The 26,965-nt window shown below is 42.1% G+C and overlaps 1 protein-coding gene across 3 annotated transcripts in view; it reads right to left on the minus strand.

The window, feature by feature from the left end:
- Nucleotides 1-26,965, minus strand: part of ptprga (protein tyrosine phosphatase receptor type Ga) — a 273,910-nt gene that overhangs the window by 186,669 nt on the left and 60,276 nt on the right. For all 3 annotated transcript variants that reach the window (XM_058374136.1, XM_058374135.1, XM_058374134.1), the window contains exon 2: nt 15,097-15,189. In XM_058374136.1, coding sequence (XP_058230119.1) covers nt 15,097-15,189 — 93 coding nt within the window. The remainder of the gene's footprint in view (nt 1-15,096; nt 15,190-26,965) is intronic.

Here is a 26,965-nt window from a genome sequence, read left to right on the forward strand (position 1 = left end):
TGAACATGAATGTGGTTGGGTCTTAAAGCTACATTTGCAGTGGATCTGGTAGACCTGGAAGGTAGACCTTCCAGTAGAGAGTTGCAGTTGTCCAGTCTCGAAATGACCAGAGTACCCTGTGTGGATAGAAATGGTCTGATACTGTACAGAAGAAACCGAGATGATTGTCCATGGTTACCCCAAGGTTGTGAGCAGTGGCTGAAGGGGAGATCATGGAGTTGTCCATATTGCCAAAAGTTTTGGGACACCCCTCCAAATCATTGAATTCAGGTGTTGTTTTTCAGGCCTTGGGTTCAGCCCCTTAGTTCCAGTGAAAGGAACTCAATGCTTCAGCATACCAAGACATTTTGGACATTTTCATGCTCCCAACTTTGTGGGAAAAGTTTGGGGATGACCCCTTCCTGTTCCAACATGACTGTACACCAGTGCACAAAGCAAGGTCCATAAAGACATGGATGAGCGAGTTTGGTGTGGAGGAACTTCACAGAGTCCTGACCTCAACCTGATAGAACACCTTTGGCATGAATTAGAGCAGAGACTGTGAGCCAGACCTTCTCGTCCAACGTCAGTGCCTGACCTTAAAAAGGCGATTCTAGGGGAATGATCAAAAATTCCCATAAACACACTCCTAAACCTTGTGGAAAGCCTTCCGAGAAGAGCTGAAGCTGTTATAGCTGGACCAGCTCCATATTACATTCATGTGCATGTGAAGGCAGACATCCCAAAACTTTTGGCAATATCGTGTATCACAAAATCCTGGGCTGGGGATGACCAGCAGCTCAGTTTTAATGACACAGATATGTTAAAATGTCAAACTATAACACCCTGAGTAGCACAGAAGACACTGTTTCTCATCTGCGTTTTCATTAATACATTAAATCCTAACACACATGACCCAGTTCACCTGGTTTAAGCCATCCAGGATAACCCACTCCCATCATTCCTCACTATCTCCTCCAGTCTATATATGAAACCGATATCACAGGAAGCTCTTGAGTGTTATGGCCTAGATCTGCCAAGAGTAAATCCTTATTATTAACGTCTTTTTAAGTAACACAGCATGTTAACCGATGTAGCGCAGACGTGGATGGAGACTGTATGGACTTGAACTGGTGCTGAAATGAAACTACTGCAGCCCATAATTATACTCAAAAGTGTTAATCCCGATAAGTCATGCAAAGGCTAAAAATGATAACTGTGAGATGAACACAGCAAACAGGTGAAAAGTCTGAGTCCCAGTTTGCAAAACGCATAGACTATTGATAACAAGCGAAAGAATCACTCTCTAAGATGCCAAGATTTATGCTAGAATTATGATTCATGAGTCTGCGAGGATTCAGGACTTGATCTGATTTAGAAACCTGAGAAGATTCTTAACTTAAGCTGAGAGGATCCGAGATGTGGATGTGACTCGACGTGACAGATGCGTTGCGACTGTCTTACCGATAAACAGCAAAACGGAGCTTTATTCGGTTAATATTAAAAGCAGCGAGAAAGAATTGAACATGATTTCATCAATAATTCACACAAACGGCATCAATGAGGAAAACTACCGCAAATACATGTTTTTAGAAGAAAATATATGTGCATTTCTTTGATTTTGACAGTGAAGGTAAAAAGGTTTGACCAGATACATTGCTTCTGCTTCTTCTGCGCCTCTCCCTCTCTCTCTCTCTCTCTCTCTCTCTCTCTCTCTCTCCCTCTCTCACCTGAAAATGAACCCAGGCTTGGTCTGTCTGCGCTGCTGAGCTCCAGCAGCATCTGTAGGGAGGTGGAATATTTACATTCCAAATATATCAGCTATTCTTTATTTCCAATCCTACACTGCTGCCCTTTACAGTCGTGCACGGAAGAGGGAGAGAGAGAGAGAGAGAGAGGCAGAGGCAGACAGTGTGAGAGAGACAGGAAAAAGGAGGAAAGGAGAGAGAAGTAAAAACCTGCAGAATAAACAGAGAAGTTTGACTCAGTCAAGCAGATAAGTAAATCACAGACTGCTCTCTGCAACCTACTTGCAGTACTCTCTCTCTCTCTCTCTCTCTCTCTCGCCCTTATCCCTCCATTCGCTCATTTTTCCTGAGATAAGCATCAAGATGATCCGAGTCCAGACAACATTGTGGAGGGTTGCTAGCGTGGCCTACATGGCTAATTTGGGAGTTGCTGCTGCTGCTGTTTATTCCTGCCTATAGATCAATACATACTCCTGTATGTAGGTGTACACACACACACACACACACACACACACACACACAATCACAGCGATGCTAATCAAAAACAATGTCCTCCTCTGAGCACGTGCAAGCCGTTTTTCTCAGAAATGTTTTCTTTATCAGAAAAATAGTAGTCGACTTTTGATAAAGCACTGTGGTGGAACTGGCGTTTTTTGGAAAAGCAAACAACTGTATTTTTAAGGCACATTTTATCAAGTTTCAAATGCAAGAAAAAAACTGTTCTACACTAGACTGTTAACTAAAAAGTTAAACTTTTCAGAAACAAGCGCTTTTATGAAACGACAAATCATGATTTTAAGAAAAAAAAGGAGTTGAAACGGCAGACGCCGAGGAAAGAGACTTCCTCTTAGATAGATGGAACGATCGGGGGACAAAGCGAACACAAGTACTCGGTTGTCATGGTTACAGCTGTTCTTCCTTCTCTTCATACACAAACTTACACAGTAAGGAATAATACACAATGGCGGTGGTGTGTGTTTTCAGTAAGAATCAGGTTGTTGTGACAGTGAGATGTGGGGTGTCGGGAAGAAGAATTACTGCATAGAAGTTGACTGTTTTCCAATAACAGTGAGTTTTTTTTCCCCCTATACCAGCAATTGGCTGAAGATGAACGTTTTATTTATTTATTAACTACAAAATGACAACGTCTGGTTGATCCGTTTATAGCTTTATCTGTAAAACAACCGAGTTTCTATAAACCGCTTCATGTTTTTTTTTTCTCTCTGAAGTTAATAAGATAGAAAAGTGCCTGTCCGTGTTACAGCACAAGGCCTTCTGTTGTGAAGACTTTCCTGTGGTGGAAAAATACACTACATTGCCAAAGGTTTTGGGACACCTGCCTTTACATGCACTTAAATGTAATATGGAGTTGTCCCGCCGTTTGCAGCTATAACAGCTTCAACTTCTTCTGGGAAGGCTTTCCACAAGGTTTAGGAGTGTGTTCATGGGAATTTTTGACCATTCCCCTAGAATCGCCTTTTTGAGGTCAGGCACTGATGTTGGACGAGAAGGTCTGGCTTGCAGTCTCCGCTCTAATTCATCCCAAAGGTGTTCTATCAGGTTGAGGTCAGGACTCCAGACTCTGTCATCCATGTCTTTATGGACCTTGCTTTGTGCACTGGTGTACAGTCATGTTGGAACAGGAAGGGGTCATCCCCAAACTGTTCCCACAAAGTTGAGAGCATGAAATTGTCCAAAATGTCTTGGTATGCTGAAGCATTAAGAGTTACTTTCACTGGAAACTAAGGGGCCGAGCTCAACCCCTGAAAAACAACACTGAATTCAATGATTTGGAGGTGTGTCCCAAAACTTTTGGTAATATAGTGTATATACAGCTTTTTACAAACTGGATACCAGAGACTCCTTCCAAAACCTCTAAATAAAGGTCTCCTCATGGAAAACTATAACATCCACTGTCTCTTAGTTCTTGGTACAGTAATGCTACTGTATTAATTGTAATTAAGATAACTGTAATAGAAAATGAATCACCACATGCTGACCAATGAGAATCAAGAATCTTACAGCATTGTGGTATGTATAGGTCCAAATGATGGTATTGTGACATCACATGATTGGTCGATTTGTTCAGTGACTAAACTCAAGACGGCACTGAAGCACAGCAGCAAACAGTGAGAGTATGCATCTATTCTAAAACTCTCTCTCTCTCTCCACACACACACACACACACACACATTTGCATATGTATGGTGATGAACCCGTGAAGAAAGAAGCCAGGCTAGAACGTGGCTCTCTGCTCTCCCCGTCTTGTCAGAACCAAACCAAACAATGCAAAACTGTGACACAGACCTCGAAAATAAAGTAGCAGGCACACCAACAAGTGCAGACAATAACGCCTAAACAGAGAGAAAGAGACCGAGATAGAGAGAATGACAACCACGAAATCTAAAAATGAAAAAACAGAACCTCTCATTAGCATGCCCAGTCAGGCCTATTGCTGTTTATCATTACAGTTTCCTTTCCCAACACATCTCTCAACACACGTCTCCTTAGTCTCGTTCTACTCCTTCCTTTCCTTCTCTCTTTCTCCATCACGCTCCCTATCTTTCTCTCCATCATCGTTATCACAAAAAAAAAGGGAAGGGAGGGGAGTGTTATTATGAATTCCACCCTCCGCTTCTCTGCGTCTCACCAGTGCGCCCGCCGCTGTGTAATTAGCAGTCTAATCAATGAAAAATGTTCCTGTCAAAGACTGGGAAAAAAAAAGAAGAGAAATTCACAACACCACCGAGCTTTTAGCACCAAGAGTTACGGAGTGCAGTAAAAAAGAGAATGGACGTCAGAGTGCAATGTCTGTACGCGTCAAAACAGTTTTTCCGACCGCTAATCTGACGCGCGTTTCTGACAAGCGAAGCTTTAACATTAGACGATCATTTCGAGAAACTTTTACTCACGCCATTCACATTAAATGTGTGAGCTCCTCTATTAGCCACGTCTGCTAAAGACCTGTGATGCCGTTAACTGTATCCTGTCCTCTTAGATGCGCTTACATGCGGAATCAACTTTGCTAAATGACCAAGGCTGACTGCAATTAATGCACGCTCTGGCAACTGATACTCAAGGTCTACTTAATACACAGATTTAAGAAGAAAAAAAAAAGTCTCTGCAATTCTCACAATGTAAGTGAGAATTTATAAAGTGGAATTTTCTTTTTCTTTCAGGGTGCCAAAACTTTTAGGCACTTGCAACAGTTAATTCCACCAGTTTAGCTAAACCTAACTAAAGGCTTGTATATTTCATAATTTCAAAACTCTGTTAGAAAACATTGTGGATCATGGGGAAGAGCAAGAGTTACAGGTAATTGTGCTATACTGATAATGTCTAATGTGTAGCTGGAATGTGTAAAGTGGTGTGTGTGTGTGTGTGGGGATGTAGAAATCCCTGAGGTAATCCCTGAGGGGATTGGTGGTTTTGTGTATTTATGTAATGAGCTGTAATGGAAAGTAAACTCTTGAGCAATTTGACAATACTAAAGATTCTCTCAGAAGGTGTAGAGTGTATTATTATAGTGGATGCTGTGTACACTGTGTAGTGGAGGATGTAGTGGCTAATTTTTAACACTACTGTCTCTAACAAACCTTTCAGGCTGGAAAAAAGGGAGAAATTACCATCTTACGTTACTGAACAAAGGTAGAACAGCCTCTAGAGGAACGACCAGTGATTTTATTTTCTGAAGTGGAATTCACGATAAAGCTCAGCATCATCTGATGTCTCTGTTTATTTTGTTCTGTAGTCTGCACACTCCTATAGAAATCCCTTCCAGTCTTGCACACAGTCTGATCAATCCCCTTCCAGTCCTGCACAGAGTCTGATCAATCCCCTTCCAGTCCTGCACACAGTCTGATCAATCCCTTCCAGTACTACACACAGTCTGATCAATCCCTACCATTCTTGCAGAATCTGATCAATCCCTTCCAGCCATGTAGAAAGTCTGATCAATCCCTTCCACTCCTGTAGAAAGTCTGATCACTCCCACTCCCTCATGTAGAAAATCTGATCAATCCTACCCCCTCCAGTGGAATTTCTGACCAATCCCACACCCTCATGTAGAAATTCTGATCAATCCTACCCCCTCCTGTAGAAATTCTGACCGATCCCACACCCTCATGTAGAAAGTCTGATCAATCCTACCCCCTCCTTTGGAATTTCTGACCAATACCACAACCTCCTTTAGAAATTCTGACCAATCCCACACCCACCTATTAAAGGTCTGATTAATCCCACTCCCTCCTGTAAAAAGTCTGACCAATCCCATACCCTCCTGTGAAAATTCTGACCAATCCCACACCCTCCTGAAGAAATTCTGACCAATCCCACCCTCTCCTTTAGAACATCATTTCAGACTAATCCATTATATCCTTTTACACTGCACAGCCTGCATGTTAATTAGGAAAAGTCCGCCTGCGGTTATTTCCACAAACATTTTTATCAGACTATGTAACTACGGCATAAGCATGCCTACACAAAAAGGGCATTCTGTTGATGGATCGTGTAACACGAGGCCTAGCCAGCTCTCTAACACAACACCTGTCAATGCCACTGCAGGAACGCTGTGTTTCACAGAGCTTAGCTAATTCAAGGAGATAAAGAGGACACTGATACTGGGGGGGAAGAAAAAAAATACACTGTCATATGGATGCACAGAAAAAAAATAAATAAAAGAAAAAGCAAAAAAGACCAGGCAGTCATGAGATATTTATGAGAATCACCACAAGCTCCGGAAAGGCAAACATGAGAACTATTATTTTTATAAAAACTTCAATCAGACTGGTTTAATATTTGATTTAATAAATGAAAAAAAAATCTGACAATAATCTTTTCAGTTAAGTAAGTGTGTGTGTGTGTGTGTGTGTGTGTGCATACGAGCAAATTACCATCACGCTCAAAACTCTTCTCACATATCAATAGGTTCTGAGAGGGAGGGGGCGGAGCAAGCCGAGATCTCTTCACACATCAAAAAAAGCGGCGCAAAAGAAAGAGTTTCCATCTTCATCTCTTTTCATAAAGTGGTGCTGAAAAGCCTGAGAGCTCTCCATTTAGACTCGCCTTTAGAACGCGATTGCTCGCTCTGTCGGTTATCAACTTCTGTTTATGACATCAGTAGTGACAATGGGTTTGAAAACGAAGAACTGGTGAACAGAACCTGGGGTCGGCTAGCTCTAATAACGTTATCCAAGCCGGCGAAATCTTAAAAAGTTTTGGAAATCAGCAAAGCTTGACTTCCTGGAAGATCATATTGATCTAGTTTAACAGTTTGGACGGACCCTACAGACAGGAAGCACTTACAGGCTCCATGCATTACTCAGCCTTAGATGCTTGTCATATTGTGTGTCCATTTGTGTTGGATTTTACCCAAATATAAATAAATAAATAAATAAATAATACAAATATGTGTCATTTTAAAAGCCTTTCTGCTCCTAATGACCTTGCCAAATAAACATGGCGAGTGTTTTTCAGACTACATTTCAATGTGTTACCGCTCCACGCTATTTAATTGCTAAATACACTTCCTGGCTGTGTTGCATTACACAGAAATGTGACTGTTATTGATGTATAAATTGCCTGAGATAACTTCACGCAGGGCAAATGTTCCGCAAATAGCTAATCAATAAAAAAATAAATTACTCCCCGAAAGTGCATTCATTTGCTCTGGGTTTTTTTTTTTTTCAGCGAAGAGGCCAGAATAGATTCAACTGGGAGCTTCGGTACTAGCATATGTACGGAAAAAAAAAAAGAAAACCTCATCACACAGACGACAACCACCGGATGGTAACTCTCTGGTCTTAGGAAGCCATGTTGTGCTGAGATTCCCTGTGCATTTAAGCTATGTCAGCTTTTTCAGACTGGAAGTCGATAGGGCAGGTGTGGGAGACCTTTGGCTAAGTGTGATGGGGGGGGGGGCAAAAGAGGATAGCAAAGGTGCTGCTTAACTGAGTGCAAACAGAGCAGAGTCACTTGGTAGGCGGGTGAGTGGCTCTCGGAGAGAGTGGATCATCTGAGGAGTTCATTAAAAACGCCTTCAGGACAAGGGCAATGTCATCTGTTCTCCACTAAAGCTTTGGATTGAGAAGGAGGCGGCATTCAGGGACCGAAGATTTAGCTTAGAGACTTTGTTTTAAAGAACAGGACTTTGCAAAAACACCATTCAATGAGCTATTGCCAAAAGTTTTGGGACGTCTACCTTTACATGCACATGAATGTAATATGGAGTTGGCCCACTCTTTGTAGCTATAACAGCTTCAACTCTTCTGCGAAGGCTTTCCACAAGGTTTAGGAGTGTGTTTATGGGAATTTTTGACCATTCCTTGCTAGAAGCGCATTTGTGAGGTCAGGTACTGATGTTGGATGAGAAGGTCTGGCTCGCAGTCTCCACTCTAATTCATCCCAAAGGTGTTCTATCAGGTTGAGGTCAGGACTCTGTGCAGGTCAGTCAAGTTTCTACACCAAACTCACTCATTTATGTCTTTAAGGACCTTGCTTTGTGCACTGGTGTGCGGTCATGTTGGAACAGGAAGAGGTCATCCCCAACGGTTCCCACAAAGTTGAGAGCATGAAATTGTCCAAAATGTCTCGGTATGCTGAAGCATTAAGAGTTCCTTTCACTGGAAACTAAGGGGCCGATTCCAAGCCCTGAAAAACAACACCTGAATTCAATGATTTGTAGGGGTGTCCCAAAACTTTTGGCAATATAAGTGTACTTCACTTGGATAATGTAGATATGTTGCTGTAATCATAAACAGTCACATCAGGACACTACTCACACTGTTTGTCGTTACTCTTCTACAGTCTAATGATTTATAATCCCACTATCCAGAGTCACCTAGGAGAGGGACATGAATCTGGTTCTTCTCACAGCTTCTTCTTCGTGTCGTCTTAGGAAGATTTTCCTCGCCGCCATCTCTTCTGGCTCGCTCATTAGGGATTTAAATCTGCATGCGGATTTCTGTAAAGCGGCTTTGTCACCATGCCTGTTGTTCAAAACCCTATAGAAATAAAACCCGATCCGAAATGCATATGAAATCCATATTCGGTGTATATGCAAATGAGAAACACCCCCAGCTGAACGTTTCTCACCCCATCAGCTAAACTGGAGCTGCATGACCCAGGCTTGAATATTAGAAACAGATTAGCTGATGTTCTTCTCCCACAGAATGTTTTACACTTTCCACAATCAAACGAAAGGATTCAATCATAATAAGCATCTTGTATGAACTTTCAAGATTGAAGTAAAAGCAGAAGGAGCCTCTCTGGTAATGTATAATGAATAATAAATGACGCCTGACACTACAGTCTGGTCAGGAAAACAACCGCTGCCCCATTAGTGGTCACACCACTTGAAGAAATTCAGAAGCTATATATCGACTCCGGCTCTAGATATAGAACATGATTATCTCTTCTGGTTTGGACCATTGTGTTTGGTTTTGTTGAAATTTTGGTTCGTTTCAACCCTCCGCTTTCATTCCTGGTGATTTGCCTCTCAAAGAAAAGTACATAATTACCCCCATTAAAAAAAATAAAATAAAATCATCCGGTTTTAAAAGTCTGTCATAATTATGAGATAACGGCTTTCTAAGTGCGGTTAACTTAATGCTCATTTACACACCTATCCATCCGCCGTTCGCTTACAGGAAACACACGCATCGTTCCCCTTCCCTTACTTCCTAATTAGCATGTACTAAGCACATCTTCCTGCATCCTAATGATGGACTTGGTGCGTTGCTATCTCCCTAGGAATAAACAGTTCTCTCACTCCGCGCGTGATATCGCCACCGCATGCTAACTAAAAGCAACAGGGGTGGATCACGAGCTCGACTGTGCGAGAGTTAATATCACAGATAAATCACAAATAAATACAAAAATCGACAGACAGGTGTTGTGTTCTGCAGCACAAAAGTTAAATGGTGTAATGAGATATTTCATGTATTGTAACTGAAGCATTTTTTGGATTCAGTCTGAAAACAAAACCTTCATTGCTCTTTATCTTGTGTACGGAGTGACCGCTATCCCCTGCTGCATAACGCTTATTTTTAATCAGTCTTGTGTCGCATTTATTGCTTTAAAAGTAGAAACGCCTCAAGCAAGCAGACCAAGAAAAGGCTACGACTAAATCGAGAGAAAACCAATTAAAATAAAAGAGCTAAATAAGCTCTAAGTAATCTTTAGGAAAGTTACACTGTATGGCCAAAAGTTTTGGGACATATGCCTTTACATGCACATGAATGTAACATGGAGTTGGCCCGCCCTTTGCAGCTATAACAGCTTCAACTATTCTGGGAAGGCATTCCACAAGGTTTAGGAGGAATTTTTGACCATTCCTCTAGAAGCACATTTGTGAGGTCAGGCACTGATGTTGGACGAGAAGGCCTGACTCGCAGTCTCCACTCCAATTCATCCCAAAGATGGGTTGAGGTCAGGACTCTGTGAAGTTCCTCCACACCAAACTCACTCATCCATGTCTTTATGGACCTTGCTTTGTGCACTGGTGTGCAGTCATGTTGGAACAGGAAGGGGTCATCCCCAAACTGTTCCCACAAAATTGGGAGCATGAAACTGTCCAAAATGTCTTGGTATGCTGAAGCATTAAGAGTTCCTTTCACTGGAACTAAGAGGCTGAGCCCAAGGCCTGAAAAACAACACCTGAATTCAGTGATTTGGAGGGGTGTCCCAAAACTTATGGCAATATAGTGTATATATCTTCCTAGATGTTAAATGAACTGAACTTAATTACAGCCAATGTTGTAACAAGACAAGATTCCAGGTGTATACAAGACTACAGGTTAGTTAAATGTTTAAAAAAGATAATAAACACAAGGGGGAAAAAGAAGCAAAGATTTGATGCTGCCTTGTACGTTACAGAAAAATCTAGCCCTGAGTGGTAACCTACAACCCTGAAAGCCCTTCGTTCTGAAAACAGGTCATTATGGCGTCTTTTGGAAAGAGGAAAATCTCGGGCACGCTGCTGGGTAAATGTCTCCCACCGCTCCTCCCACAATTCCACGGATGCTCGCTCCCTACAGCCTCGCCCTGGTTACCGGCTACGTTATGAGCTGCGCTGGCCGACAGCTATGAAAGCTCCTCCACCCACAAAAGTCTGAAACGGTGCTAACTAGCACATGCGGAGCTCCTGCTTCACGCCCACGCGCTCAGGGACGGATGTGTCAACACGAGGATGCTTATATACGAGCACACACTACAAACCCACAACACGCTACACACACGGCTCGTTACCAACATGATCAAAAAGGGTCATGCTGAGAAAAAGTCTCCGTAAACAAGCCAGACTGTAGCATGATAACGTCAAAAAAAAAAAAAACTCTAGTTCTTGAACATGAACATATACTGTATGGAAACCCCACTACACACACACACACACACACACACACACACAACACGATTCTTCACATAACACCCCTTGGCACATTACACAACTCCTAGTAAAACCCATATGGAGACATAAAACATTTCCTGCCTCATTGACAGGGAAATAAAAGGTCTCCAGATGCCTTGATATTTACTCAGCATTCATTATTTTTCACTTCCCGCATCCCAAATCAGATCGTCACGCTGCATCAGAAGCTTGTGTAATACTGCACGCGTTATTTGGATAAAAAAATAACAGCACCCCTTCGCTATCCAGAGACCACTGACCTTTCTTTTTAATTATTGGAAAGGAAACCTTTATAAACGGTGTGTTTCGATTGCTTTTGGGTTTCAAAATCCATTTAAACAGAAAACAATTGGTTGGGATTTAAATCATGAGGTAGGTACTGTAAAATACGCTGCAGAATGATTCAATTCTGTAAAGTGAAGCCGCCTGCACAAAAAAACCCCTAAACGAAACATTTCAGGTATCAAAAATAATTACTGCGCCGAGCATCAAACAATAAGGCACGCAGTAAAATGTGAAACTGAATCATAATTGGCCTTCGCATTTACAACAACAACAACAACAACAACAACATGCAGTTTTCAAAGGAGAATAGATTTCAAGCTTCTTGGAAAACTTCTGTTCCTCTGCTAAAATCTCACAAATCTCAAAAAGCTCACACAGGCTTCAGGCTTTCAGGACGATCTGAAAACATAAACCAGTCGCTGAATTATTTCATTTTATGTAACTACATCAGCCATCAGTTCACCCAGAATTGAATTGTAGCAAACACACACACACACACACACACACGTGAACTGATCTGTTCCAACTCAAACGTATGCTATTTTGTGTATCTGTCCTGTACTGTGTTTTTTGTCTTGCATCGTTTATGTAGCTAACTCACTTTCAGTCCAAACATTATGACCACTGACAGGTGACGTGAATAACACTGATGATCTCCTCATCATGGCACCTGTTAGTGGGTGGGATATATTAGGCAGCAGGTGAACATTTTGTCCTCAAAGTTGATGTGTTAGAGGCAGGAAAAATGGACAAGAGTAAGGATTTGAGTTTGATGAAGGACCGAATTGTGATGGCTAGACGACTGGATCAGAGCATCTCCAAAACTGCAGCTCTTGTGGGGTGTTCCCGGTCTGCAGTGGTCAGTATCTATCAAAAGTGGTCCAAGGAAGGAACAGTGGTGAACCGGTGACAGGGTCATGGGCGGCCAGTGCTCATTGATGGACATGGGGAGTGAAGGCTGGTCCGTGTGATCCGATCCAACAAACGAGCTACTGTTGCTCAAATTGCTGAAGAAGTTAATGCTGGTTCTGATAGAAAGGTGTCAGAATACACAGTGCATGATGGGTCAGGGCTGTTTTGGCAGCAAAAACGGGGACCAATACCATATTAGGCAGGTGGTCATAATGTTATGCCTGATCAGTGTGTATATATATTTACATTTCTGGCATTTGGCAGACGCCCTTATCCAGTGCGACCTACATTTTTTATCTCATTTTGTACAACTGAGCAATTGAGGGTTAAGGGCCTGGCTCAGTTGCCCAGCAGTGGTAGCTTGGTGGACAACCTTCTGATCAGTAGTCCAACAACCTTCACCACTAAGCTACCACATCCCCTTACATATGGTTGAAATGACAATAAAAGCTTCTTGACTTGACTCTTGACCAGGGATTGTGTTGTATGTGTGGTGATCTTTGTGCTGCGATGCGTTCTTGAAGCAGACTTGCTCCTTCTTGAAAAATTTCACCATATCAACAATGACGCACGTTTTGAAACTGATTGCGGTGAACGACCTACCTTACAGGTATTTACGTCGTTACTATAGAAACGTTAAAAGGTTTTTACGAAAAATAAAAAAATTGCGCAGTAGATTCCAGTGTCCAAAATATCCGTATTATTAATATTTAGTAAAGAACTTTGCTCATGGCATCTAATCCATCATATGATGAGTTGAAATGAAACCTACTACATGTGAAGGATGTGCCTACTTTGGCAAAAAAAAAAAAAAAACCTGCAGCCCGGATCTGAGCGGGCCGTCTCTAATGGTTCGCTCCGTGATGACTCTCGATTACAGCCCACACAGAGTGAGAGAGATTTAAATAAATGAAATAAAGATCGCTTATTGCCGCAGGTCTGGTTGCACAGCGAAAGATTAATACCGCTCTTCTGTAAATCCCGCTCAGAGGGACAGGCCGAGTCACTTTTTCAGAGCAGGGGCATTCATAAAAGGAGAAGCCAGGAGAGTTCGTCAGGCACGGAGCGGAGGAGAGGTAGGTGGATGAGAGAGAGAGAGAGAGGAAATTGAATCGCACAACTGACCGATACAACATTTTCTGTACGAAGCAATCCATCAACAGATGCTGCTACAGTGTGCTTTTTGATTCTTGACTACAGACAGATTCAAAAAAAAAAAAATAAATATAGATAAATATTAAATAAATAAATAAATAAATAAATAAATAAATAAATAAAAAGACAGACAGACAGACAGACAGACAGACAGACAGACAGATAGATAGATAAAAAAATAAATATAGATAAATAAATAAATAAAGTAGACAGATAGGTAGATAAATAAATATAGATAGATAAATAAATAAATAAATAAACAAAATAGATAGATAGGTAGACAGACAGACAGACACACAGATAGATAGAGCTAGCTAGCTAGATAAATAGACAGGATAGATAGATAGACAGATAGACAGACAGACAGACAGATAGATAGATAGATAGATAGATAGATAGATAGATAGATAGATAGATACCCATCCTTAACTTTGCTGCCAATAGGGAAATTTTAACTTTATTTTTTTCAGTTCTGGCAGTTGTTCATGTGCTCGACGGTGATCTCAGTGCACGACGTCGCTGGCAGAAAAACGAGTACGAGGAGAGAGGGGGAAAAAAAGCGGCGATGTTGCGGCGTGAAGTTTAGCTGTTAACTGCTGATGAGGATTTGGAAGGTGTAAAAAAGAGACACGTTCAAATTTAAACTTGAAAGCTGAACCTACATGGTGTGTGTGTGTGTGTGTGTGTGTGTGTGTGTGTGTGTGTGTGTGTGTTGGTATCTGGTGAATGTGAAGGTCAGAGCTTTTAAATGACATCAGTCCCCCAGCAGCATACCACAGACAGAGATTTTCCATTAATTTGTCAAAAGTCTAACACACTGTGGGAAGTGTGTGTGTGGATTGCTTTCACTAGTGTTTAGTTTAGTGTGTTGCTGTAATCCAAGCAATTGAAATAGTTCCTAAAATGAGTTATGACTTTATATCCTGTTTTTTTTTAATCCTTTTTTAGAGGTCCAAACCTCCTCAGCTCAAGCTTTGACATTGTGGGACTAATTAAATATCCCCTATCTATCTATCTATCTATCTATCTATCTATCTATCTATCTATCTATCTATCTATCTATCTATCTATCTATGTTTTATTTTCATTTGTTTTATTTATTTATTTATTTATTTATAACATTTGTAACAACAACAATAATAATAATAACAACAACAACAATAATAATAATAAATATTAAACTAAAAGAATCTGAGTAATTTTGGTCAATAAGAACCCGGTTTATTTAAATGTTGCACAGAACAGGTTCACTGCATTTATAATTATCTCAATGGAAGGTTCTCACAAGGATACTAAGACAAGTGTGTGTGTGTGTGTGTGTACTTCTGAGGACCAAAGAAAAAAAATCCTACAGATAATAGTGTAAGAGAGAGAAAGAGAGAGGCTAAAAATTCACATTCCTGGTGTGTGTGTGTGTGTGTGTGTTAGACAGAGAGAGAGAGCGTGAGATAGAGCGAGAGTGACCCACCTGACCATGCCCGGCAGGACTCTTCATCCATGTGTGTAAGGCCCCATGAGCAGTCTCCTCAGCCATGTGTGTGTAGGTGTGTAGCTAATCCCTAAAAATAACCAGTCGTCTGTGTGTGTGTATGTGTGTGTGTGTGTACCCACCTGAGTATGCCCAGTATGGTTCCTCAGCAGCTCTGCGGTGTCTGTCCCCGGTCGCCCAGCCATGCCGTTCCACCTGATCTCCTCCGGACAGTGCTGATAGACACAGATGGAGAGGCGGTTATCACACACACACTCTATGCATACACACTCACTGACCAATTCAAAATTACTCTCCAGATTCAAATATTTCATCTTTTACACGCGTTAACCAAGATCCACATTAATATTCACCATCCTTGACTCTTATTTAAGTACAAATCCCAAGTTCACTAGCTAGGCTGACTCGGTAGGGTACAGCATTACAGCCCCTGGAGTGCAGTACACAGTGTCTCAGCACCACGAGAGAGAGAAAAGAAAGAATTCACTGTGAGAGATTCAGACGTCGGCGGGATAATATCACTTTTTAGCACTTAACATGGAATGTGGGCTCTTTTACATGAAAATGGATTTGTAATTCATTTTGAAAGCCCTCACACACACACACACCAACTTCTTTATTCAGACCAACAATTTATTAACAATGCAGGATACTGGCTGTTTTTGTCTCATCTCTCTCTCTCTCTCTCTCACACACACACACACACATATATATATATATATATATATATATATACACACACATATATACACACAATGTGTGTGTGTGTGTGTGTGTGTGTGTGTATATACACATGCACACACACTTTATATTCTTCATTTAGGCCCACAATTTATTACCAATGCAGAATGTTAGCTGTTTTCAGGCTCTCTCTCACTTTCTCTCTCTCACACACACACACACACCCACACCCACACACACACACACACACACACACACACACACACACACACACACGTCCACGCGTGGTCTGCCTGAAGGAATTAATACATTCATTTGAATGCAAACAATGCCACTGGGATGAGGTGGAACAGCGGTGTGCTGCCATTTGCACAGTTTTTAATCGGGCTGGCTGCTAAAGCGTCCTGTGTGACGCAGGCCAAAATCTCAGTGTCTCACTGCGCTCCTTTTCCCTACTGCTCCTGTTTACACACATGCCAACCCTACAGCACAAAACTGCACATGAGGGAAATGCCACCTCTCTCTCTCTCTCTCTCTCTCACACACACACACTAATGGGAAGGTACATTTAGACTCACTATTAACGAGGATTTATAGATCAGAAGTAAACAGCGGTGGTGTGACGGAGCAGTCAGCAGCCATGTGACTAGGAAGATTATACCTGCAAGCTTCTTGCTGCCATTTTGCATTAGAACAGTGATCACTGAAAACATGGTCTAGAAGATCTCACACACACACACACACAAAGGCAGGAAGACACAGTAACACTCTGATCTCGGGCTAAACCCTGTCATTAACCTATTTATAAACAACAACCTGTTTTAATGCTCCATTAGTGAGAGAAAAGGGCACACACACACACACACACACACACACACACACACACTCGACCTGACTGTTATGGGATCAGTTTGCCTCCCCCTGATTAAACATGTATGAAGGGCTAAATAAATAAATGGAGGCTGATTGGCAAGTGAGCGAGCGCCGAGCTAAAACTGTGCAGTGTCAAGTATTAGAAGAAAACCTTGTGTGTTAATAAAAAAATTAAATAAATAATCCAACGCTGATTTCTGAGAACCAGGTGCTGAAGCAGGGTTTCATCCCTGACCACGAGTATATGGCGAGAAGGTCGAGCCACTCCGGTGGAACTGAATCGAATATAATGAACTGTATTTATCTCTGAATTCATCGAAAGGAGGACTAGATGATGGAGAACACCGGGAAAACCAGAGGATGGAGAAAGAAAAAGAAAGAAAAAAAAAAAACCCTCTGTGTCATGAGGTACACCACTCAGAGAATGAAACATGTGATCGGAAATCTCATTGTTAAAAAGAGAAAAGATGGAAATTTGGAAAATATGTGTTTTATGTCAACTAGGGTTGGGGGCAGAGTTTGAAAGAGTATAAAATAAATATATAAAGCAAATAATAGGAAACTTTATATATTGAATAAAATGTATATTATGTCTTTTTTAAAAAAAAAAAAAAATTAAATCTTTTAATCAACTATTAAAATCCATAAATATAAAATAGATAAAACCACAAAACATAAATAAATAAATGAGTTTGAAACAGTATAAAACAAACATAAAGCAAATAATAGGAAACTTCATAATTTTATTTTATATTGAATAAAATGCAGATTGTCTTTTATTTTAAATTAAATCTTTTTAATAAACTATTAAAATCCATAAATATAAAATAGATAAAATCACAAAACAGGGCAATAAATAAATAAATAAAAATAATAAATAAATGAATAAAAGAATGAATAAAAGAATGAATGAATAGATAGATAGATAGATAGATAGATAGATAGATAGATAGATAGATAGATAGATAGATAGATAGATAGATAGATAGATAGATAAAAATGAGATGCAGTATTTATTTGTATTTTTAATTTTTTCATCTCAGCTACCATGTGGAAAACTAGCTGACTATCTTTAACTGTAAATCCAGCTTCAAACAAGACTTCGTCAGAAAGGATTAAACACAGATGAAAAGTGTACAAACACAATAGTATCAGGACCCCGGAGATGTGACTTTAAAGAAGATGCCTTCCCCACACACAAGTAAGTGCACCAACTACACCGAGCAGCAACCAACAACAAGCCCACTCTATAACACAGGTCAGGTGGAAATCCTGGAGCTATAATTATCTGAGAGTTCTTGAAACTCGCCCAGATTTGCCCTTGCTGTGGAACAAAGGCTTAGCCCAGTGAGAGAGTGAGAGAGTGAGAGAGAGAGAGAGAGAGAGAGAGAGAGAGAGAGAGAGAGAGAGAGAGAGAGGGAGGGAGTGTGGATTTGTCAGAAGTCGGAAACAGGGGGCCACCCATGCAGGAGAAGGTACAAGGCTGCAGATCAGAACACGTACCTTTCACTTTCCCTACCCACAAATCGGATCTGGCAGGGCCTGGGGGTGAGTGCCATTTCAGATTTGGGCCGACCCGAAACGATCCGCAGCCGCGATCACACGGAGCGGCGTGGGAGAGAGATAGAAAGAGGGAGAGAGATGAAAAATGCTCGGCTCTAGTCGCTGTGAGGAGGGGCAGAGAAAGAAGAGGGAGAGAGCTGCTTCCTATAGTCCGTCCATCTGCTGACTACACAACAAGGACACGTGGCTACAGAGGCATCAGTCAAAACCTGTAATGAAATTTAGATCATGTCTCTCAAAGAGCTTTGGATAAAAGGAATTCCTCTATGAACAATGGATGACTCTTGGTCTTTTTTTTGTGTTTGTTTCAATGACAAACAGCTTCCTTGTCTTCTCCTCTCTAATTCCTGCGGATGGACGGCGGAGTACGTGGCTGAATACGGATGCCTCGGCTCACCGTGGCTTTTCTATGAATTACATTATCGATTGCCGATGCGCTCCGAACACAAAATGTAATTATGTGATGCGGCGCGCCAAACTGAGCCACTATCCTCCCAATATGTCGCTCATGCTCTCCTTCTATCCTCTCAATCACCGTACTCAAGTCTTGGCACCCGTCCATCACTAAATCTCTGCCTCTCTAGATTCTGGGTGGAGGGATTGATTTCAAATAGCAGTTTTTTACACTGCGGTCTCTCTTGTTTTATCTCCCTTTTTTTCCGTCTTCATATATCATTTCCTGTCTGTGATGTAGCATAGCAGGGGATGGAGAGGAACATGTAAAAACACATCCCATTTCGAGTCCTGCTGTGTGTTTGAATTGTACCAAACCGCATGCCAGAGGAAGTCGCTCTGCAAGTGTGTGTGCGCGTGTGTGTGTGTGTGTGTGTGTGTCATCCGACCAGATTGCTTGTTTAACACACAAGCTTATTGTCAGCATTCAAAGCGTTACCCACCAGCAGCTCTCACACTTCTCCCTCACAAAACACACGCATTCGCTACGCCTCTTCCTGGATCTGAACCACAGCCCGGGCCTACACGCTCTTCTCCAGAAGTCTCCGACAGAGCCGTATTAATCTCTTTAACAGCTCCGCCAGTGGACATCAGGCCTGGTCGCCGTCCAGTAGCGGTTCAGAGCTGAGCCAGGAGGGCGGGATCATGTTCCAGCCCAGCGGGTCTGCTATAACGACAGTTGTCCGGGCGCTGTGATGGACAACAGGCCGTCTGGCAGCGGCTCAGCTGGAAGAGCCTGAGAGGAAGGAGGAACAGAGCATCCACTGTGGGAGTGACACAGCACAGTCAGCTCCATGCCAAAGTCTACTGCCCTTCTCATGGGTCACCCCAAGCTGCCCTTTTCCCTCAGAGGAACCCTCAGAAGCCCCTCAGACACTTCACTGGCGCTAGATGACAGGAACAACCACCACAGGGGGAGGAAACTGGACACGGTGTCTTCTCGACACATCCAAACAAATTTCACAGTATTTGAGTCTCACATTTAAAGTTTTAGTTTATTCACCTGCTGTACGTCTTTTGAAATATTATCCAGAACCTTGTGGCTAAATGTCACTTTTATGAAAGAATAAACACTCTTTTTCTGTGGCTGAATCTCAAATCGCATTTTAGTGCACTAGGTAGGTCTTAGAGGACCATTATGCTAAGCACTATTTAGTGCAGATGTATAGGGGATAAGTGTGTATTCAGAATTTATTTTTAAAAAATATAATAATTAAAAATATAATAAATAAAATAAAATTATAAGAATATTTAAAAAAAAACATTTTAAATGTTTTAACAGATAGATAAATAAACATTTTTATTTCTATTTTTTTTAAATATATTTTCTGCAATATAAATACACACTGTAGCACTACTGCTGATCTTCGCTGCCAGAGTATAAATTTATCAACTAGTCCATATTCAAATGAGAAATTCTTAAAAGAATTGGATGGCTCCTGTATACATTTGCAAACACACACACCCCCCCCCAAATAATAAGGTCGATAGAGACAAAGATACATGTATATACACAAAGACACACAGGCACACCATTATTCATCATAACAGCACACACACACACTGAGAAAAATGTATGAGGGGCACATGCACAGTTTGATTGCTTTATTTCTGCGGTATGTGGGCCAGGCTAAAAACAAGAATGAGTTTGACACTCGGTGGCCTCGCACTACAGCAACAGCACTGCCTCCACCTCCTGTCCTCCTTTATAGCAGAGATGGAGAGAGATTTTACCCTGAATGAACACAAGCAGAACTGAACATGATCAGAAAAAACATCCCTACACACACACACACAAACCTCTGTCTTTGTCCTCGAGACCCAGTCAAAGACAATCAGCATCAATACAATCCAATACACCCAAAAGCCCTCCCCACACACACACACACACACAGAGCCAGGCTACAAGCACATGTCAAAGAATGTCATTTTGTCGAAACGGCGTCTTTCGAGAACAGACCACACAACGTCTCCTGCGATCAGGCCACCGGCGCCGAGCCTCCTCTGAACCCCGACTGCACGCTGAAAACTTCTGAAGCATCTGATTTACCCTTTCTGCTATTCCACACGCAGGGGAACGAGGGTTAGCGTGGTGTGCAGGAAGGTAACAGAAACCCGAAATCTCTGAAAAATGAGCTCGGCCTTGACAAAAAAGATGCCCGTGGGAATCCGTGAATCTTTGATATCAAAACGTTCCGGTAACGTACAAAGACAGCATGACTCCCAGGCAGTGAAAAATAGATTCTGGCTTCGGATCAGATGAAGAGAAACTTCATCTGTGTCATCGGCTAGCATGCTAGCTGTCAACTTTGACTTTTGACTTGAGTTTAAGACTTGGGGATTGAGTAATAAGATAATAAACTAGGAAAAGAATCCATGTACATCTACAATACATTGCCAAAAGTTTTGGGACATCTGCCTTTACATGCACATGAATGTAATATGGAGTCGGCCCACCCTTTGCAGCTATTACAGCTTCAAATCTTCTGGGAAGGCTTTCCACAAGGTTTAGGAGTGTGTTGATGCGAATTTTTGATCATTCCTGTAGAAGCGCATTTGTGAGGTCAGACACTGATGTTGGACGAGAGGGTCTGGCTTGCAGTCTCCGCTCTAATTCATCCCAAAGGTGTTCTATCGGGTCGAGGTCTGGACTCTGTTCATGTCTGTCAAGTTCCTCCACACCAAACTCACTCATCCATGTCTTTATGGACCTTGCTTTGTGCACTGGTGTGTGTGGTCATGTTGGAACAGGAAGGGGTCATTCCCAAACTGTTCCCAAAAAAGCTGGGAGCATGAAATTGTCCAGAATGTCTTGGTATGCTGAAGCATTAAGAGTTCCTTTCACTGGATTTGAGATTCCTAGCTAAACCCATGAAAAACAACCCCTGAATTCAATGATTTGGAGGGGTGTCCCAAAACTTTTGGCAATATAGTGTAGAATGCTATGATAATACACCTCTAAGTTCTAAATTTAGAATCTGAATTAATCTAAAATAATTACTTCTTAGCTAGACACACTGACGACTGGCCAGAAAAATGAAGTGAAATCATTAGCTGTTAGTATTTAGTGTGCTAGCATGTTTTAAAAGTTAAACAGCTGAAGGTTAAATAGCTCAAAATATCCCAGCGGTTCTGGGATTTATACCCGTAACCTTCCAGTCACAAGAACCTTGTCCAGAGAATTAACACCGGCTCACTGGTCAGTTCTATTCCTCTATCAATTTGACATGAGCAAAATATTTCTTTCTTTGTACTTGGTTACTGTGAATGAATTTAGTTGAGCAGTGGTGCATGCTAATCGCTAGTTAATAAGCAGCCAGTCCAGACAGCTTGCACCCTCTCAAAGCAGCCAGAATCTAATAAAACTGGGAAATGCCAAACACTCTGGCTGACCCCGAGTGCGATTCCCGCAGAGATCTCTCTCTCACACACACACACACACCCACACACACCCACACACACCCAACACAAAGTAACTTTTAACTCCTGTTCTGGCCATCAGGCTAAAAGTTAAGGTCAGGTCAGAGCTCATTGAGATGCATGACAGATTTGCTCAGTCATGCACTTAACCTTGGGTTTTGTTTCTGTCTTTTGCTTGAGAGGAGTGTGTGTGTGTGTGTGTGTGTGTGTGTGTGACGTAGACAGCCTCAATTCTGCTATCATTAACATTCTCTACGATTCGCTTTCCTGAAGGGCGTCCACACAGAGGACTTGTCCAGGACATATCGATTTCACTGACCACACATACACGCATCCACTCAGATGGTCCAGCCTGGGCGTCATAGTATTTTATTCTCGGGTAATAATGAACGGTGTTAGCTCGGAATCGGAGGTAAAGGCAGAGCCGATAAAGACTAGGCACCGAGGGTGAAGCCTGAGAGCTCGGAGTCGTGTGTCGGCAACACGTTAGTCAAATGGCTCTTTAGTGTCTGGCTAACAACGCTTTAGGAGGTGCCATATTCTGCAACGTCTCCTCCCCGCATCGATCTGCTACACACGGCTCGCCGCTGCACAATGGGAGCCATTCGACGTGTCCTGATGGAAATTAATAGCCCTCTGTTCGCCTGTTACAAGGTCATGTCGGGGAGCTGGATGTGTGATAGCACAACAAAGACGCGCCGTCACGGCTTTCTACTGACCGCTCCTCAAGCTGTATTAATGGGCTTTATGTAACTAATATGGGCTGTGTGAGGATACAAATTAAAACCATCTCTGGACCAAAACAGATCATTCAACAGAGGCGCATGTGCCAGGAAAATCGGTTCTTAAACTCAATAACAGGTTTTTCATGCTTAACATCATTGACAGTGGAAGAGTCTACGATGGTTTATTTGTGTATGGACTAAGAACTTATTATTAATCTGAACCTGAAACTTATCCCAGGGGTGCAACGATGGAGTGCTAAGCCATCACAGGTCACAATCTCACACACTACAATTACATTTACCTTTCTGGCATTTGGCAGACTTACAATTTATCTATTTTTTTTTTATACAACTGAGTAACTAAGAGCCTAAGGGGCCCAGCAATGGCAGCTTAGTGGACCTGGGATACAAACTGACAACCTTCCAGTGAGTAATCCAATGCCTTAACCATTAAGCTACCACATCCCCATCCTCATATCCCCACACTTTAGACCAGGGGTAGGTAACGTGGTCCCGGAGAGCCCCTGTCCTGCAGATTTCAGCTCCAACCCTGAAAAAAAAAAAAAAAAAAACTCACCTGTGTGTAATCTTGAAGACACTGATTATCTTGTTCAGGTACACTATATTGCCAAAAGTATTCGCTCACCTGCCTTGACTCACATATGAACTTAAGTGACATCCCATTCCTAATCTATAGGGTTCAGTATGACGTCGGTCCACCCTTTGCAGCTATAACAGCTTCAACTCTTCTGGGAAGGCTGTCCACAAGGTTTAGGAGTGTGTTTATGGGAATTTTTGACCATTCTTCCAGAAGCGCATTTGTGAGGTCACACACTGATGTTGGACGAGAAGGCCTGGCTCTCAGTCTCCGCTCTAATTCATCCCAAAGGTGTTCTGTCGGGTTGAGGTCAGGACTCTGTGCAGGCCAGTCAAGTTCCTCCACACCAGACTCTGTCATCCATGTCCTTATGGACCTTGCTTTGTGCACTGGTGCACAGTCATGTTGGAAGAGGAAGGGGCCAGCTCCAAACTGTTCCCACAAAGTTGGGAGCATGGAATTGTCCAAAATGTCTTGGTATGCTGAAGCATTCAGAGTTCCTTTCACTGGAACTAAGGGGCCAAGCCCAGCTCCTGAAAAACAACCCCACACCATAATCCCCCCTCCACCAAACTTTACACTTGGCACAATGCAGTCAGACAAGTACCGTTCTCCTGGCAACCGCCAAACCCAGACTCATCCATCAGATTGCCAGATGGAGAAGCACGATTCGTCACTCCAGAGAACGCGTCTCCACTGCTCTAGAGTCCAGTGGCGGCGTGCTTTACACCACTGCATCCGACACTTTGCATTGCACTTGGTGATGTATGGCTTGGATGCAGCTGCTCGGCCATGGAAACCCATTCCATGAAGCTCTCTGCGCACTGTTCTTGAGCTAATCTGAAGGCCACATGAAGTTTGGAGGTCTGTAGCGATTGACTCTGCAGAAAGTTGGCAACCTCTTCGCACTATGCGCCTCAGCATCCGCTGACCCCGCTCCGTCAGTTTACGTGGTCTACCACTTCGTGGCTGAGTTGCTGTCGTTCCCAAACACTTCCACGTTCTTATAATACAGCTGACAGTTGACTGTGGAATATTTAGGAGCGAGGAAATTTCACGACTGGATTTGTTGCACAGGTGGCATCCTATCACAGTTCCACGCTGGAATTCACTGAGCTCCTGAGAGCGACCCATTCTTTCACAAATGTTTGTAAAAACAGTCTGCATGCCTAGGTGCTTGATTTTATACACCTGTGGCCAAGGAAGTGATTGGAACACCTGATTCTGATTATTTGGATGGGTGAGCGAATACTTTTGGCAATATAGTGTATGTTTGATTAGGGTTGGAGCGAAAATCTTCAGGACAGTGGCTCTCCATGACCAACGTTGCCTACCCATAGGTCTATAGCGTGTGGGATTCCTACCCCTGGTCTATAGCAGATGAGATTCCTACCCCTGGTCTATAGTCTGCGAGATTCCTAGCCCCAGTCTATAGCATGTGAGATTCCTACCCCTGGTCTATAGTATGCGAGATTCCTACCCCTGGTCTATAGTCTGCGAGATTCCTACCCCTGGTCTATAGTCTGCGAGATTCCTAGCCCCGGTCTATAGCATGTGAGATTCCTACCCCTGGTCTATAGTATGCGAGATTCCTACCCCTGGTCTATAGCATGTGAGATTCCTACCCCTGGTCTATACTATGCGAATTTCCTACCCCTGGTCTATAGCGTGCAAGATTCCTATCCCTGGTCTATAGTGTGTGAGATTTTTAACCCTGGTCTATAGTGTGCGAGATCCCTACCCCTGGTCTATAGCGTGTAACATTCCTATCCCTGGTCTATAGTGTGTTAGATTCCTACCCTGGTCTATAGTGTGTAACATTCCTACCCCTGGTCTATAGTGTGTTAGATTCCCACCCCTGGTCTATAGTATTTGAAATTCTTAACTCTGGTCTATAGTGTGCAAGATTCCTAATCCTGCTCCATAGTGTGCAAGATTCTTAACTCTGGTCTATAGTGAGTGAAATTCCTACCCCTGGTTTATAGAGTGTGAGATTCTTACCCCTAGTCTATAGTGTGTGAAATTCCTACCCCTGATCTATAGTGTGTGACCTTCGATGGCTTGGCATCGCCTACCCCTGATCTAGACAATGCATGTCTATGAACTGGAGGAGGAAACTGATGGTATGAGGAGGAAACCTCTAAAGCACAGAGGACATGTGAACCTCATGCACACAGGGTGGAGACAGGAATCGAACCCCAAACCCTAAAGGTCCCCTGTGCTCCAGTAACTGACTAGTAATAAATATATTTATCACATAAATAAATAAAACCAATTAATCTACAGTATAAACCTAAGTTTCCTGATTCGTACCATAAACACTGTCATGTTTGATCATGTCTTATGATCATATGTCATCTGAAATCCTTCTCCCACACACCTGAGAGTAAAAACACTTAATACACACCTGCACGCCACATTTAACACCAGTTAATCAAATCTGAACCGCATCGTCTTCTCATAAGTCCCATCCAGAGCTCCTTTTTATGGCATCACTGCACCATGTGTACAATTTAGCACCAAAAAAAAAAAAGAGCCCGAGGTTTGGAATATAAATGTTAGTCACCGAGGTGATACCCTTAAGACCGTCTTTTATATCTTAAGTTTAGAGGAACAACAACATTAAGGCACATAATTGGAACTTAATGACCATGGCTGTAACTTTAGAGATACATTTAAGTTGTTTGGACCGTGGGGAACAGAAACAGAGCGGTACAGTGCTTTTTGTTTTGACAGTAAAGCGCTCCTTACTGCGTGAATAATAAAACAGAGCGCTTTATTAGGTGAGACATGGACTCTGAGATATGATGGATATTGTGATTTCTTTTTAATATATATTTTTAATAATGACAAACTGATCGGCTGATTCGATCGCGCTGAATCCTTGCGATCCTTCAAAAAAAAATGTTATTTGTTTTTTTCCTCCTTCCCTAGTGTTAAATAATTTATATATGGCACTTTGTGACGTTTTTTTTCTTCTTAGCCATTTTAATTTTTGCAAATAATTAATGAATAATAAGACAATAAATCATGACACATCTCACACATCGTAGAAATCTCCTCTCAAACCCTTGTCGTCATTATAACGCCTGATTCTTTGGAAACTGCTTTTAAATATCTTTAAAATCATCCTAATATAACAATATCAGGTTTCTGTGAATAATTAGAATTAGCGCACCGAGTTTGAGGCTCGAGAGATAAAAACAAAACAAAAAAACATGCCAGAAAAAGTGAACAGCATCAGCTGGCATTCGTTTATCAAACCCTAGCAGGCGAAGGCTGCATGACTCCAGCCCACACACACACACACACACACACACACACACACACACAAGCAAGTTAGGAGTTACGACTGCACAGTTAGGACTTCTTTTATAGAGCTGAACTAACCCTGGTGGCTGTGTGTGTGTTAGCATAATTTTCCACAAGTTTAACACAACAACCTAGCAAGAAGATTTACACCGTCAGTCTCGCAATGATTGTGTTACATTATCTGCCACGTGAATCTTCCTTTAGCAATCCAGTTAGTGAAAGGGCTTTCTTGCTAGCTGCTAGATTAGCTAGCTAACTACAGGCATTAGCTGTTCTTACTTCGGGAATATCTGCCAAAATCTTCCAAGCAACATTTAAACTACCTACGCAGACATACCACCTTTTCCAACAGCCCCCCAAAAAAAC

This window comes from Hemibagrus wyckioides, linkage group LG21 (genome assembly GCF_019097595.1).
Source record: "Hemibagrus wyckioides isolate EC202008001 linkage group LG21, SWU_Hwy_1.0, whole genome shotgun sequence".
Taxonomy (NCBI): Eukaryota; Metazoa; Chordata; class Actinopteri; order Siluriformes; family Bagridae; genus Hemibagrus; species Hemibagrus wyckioides.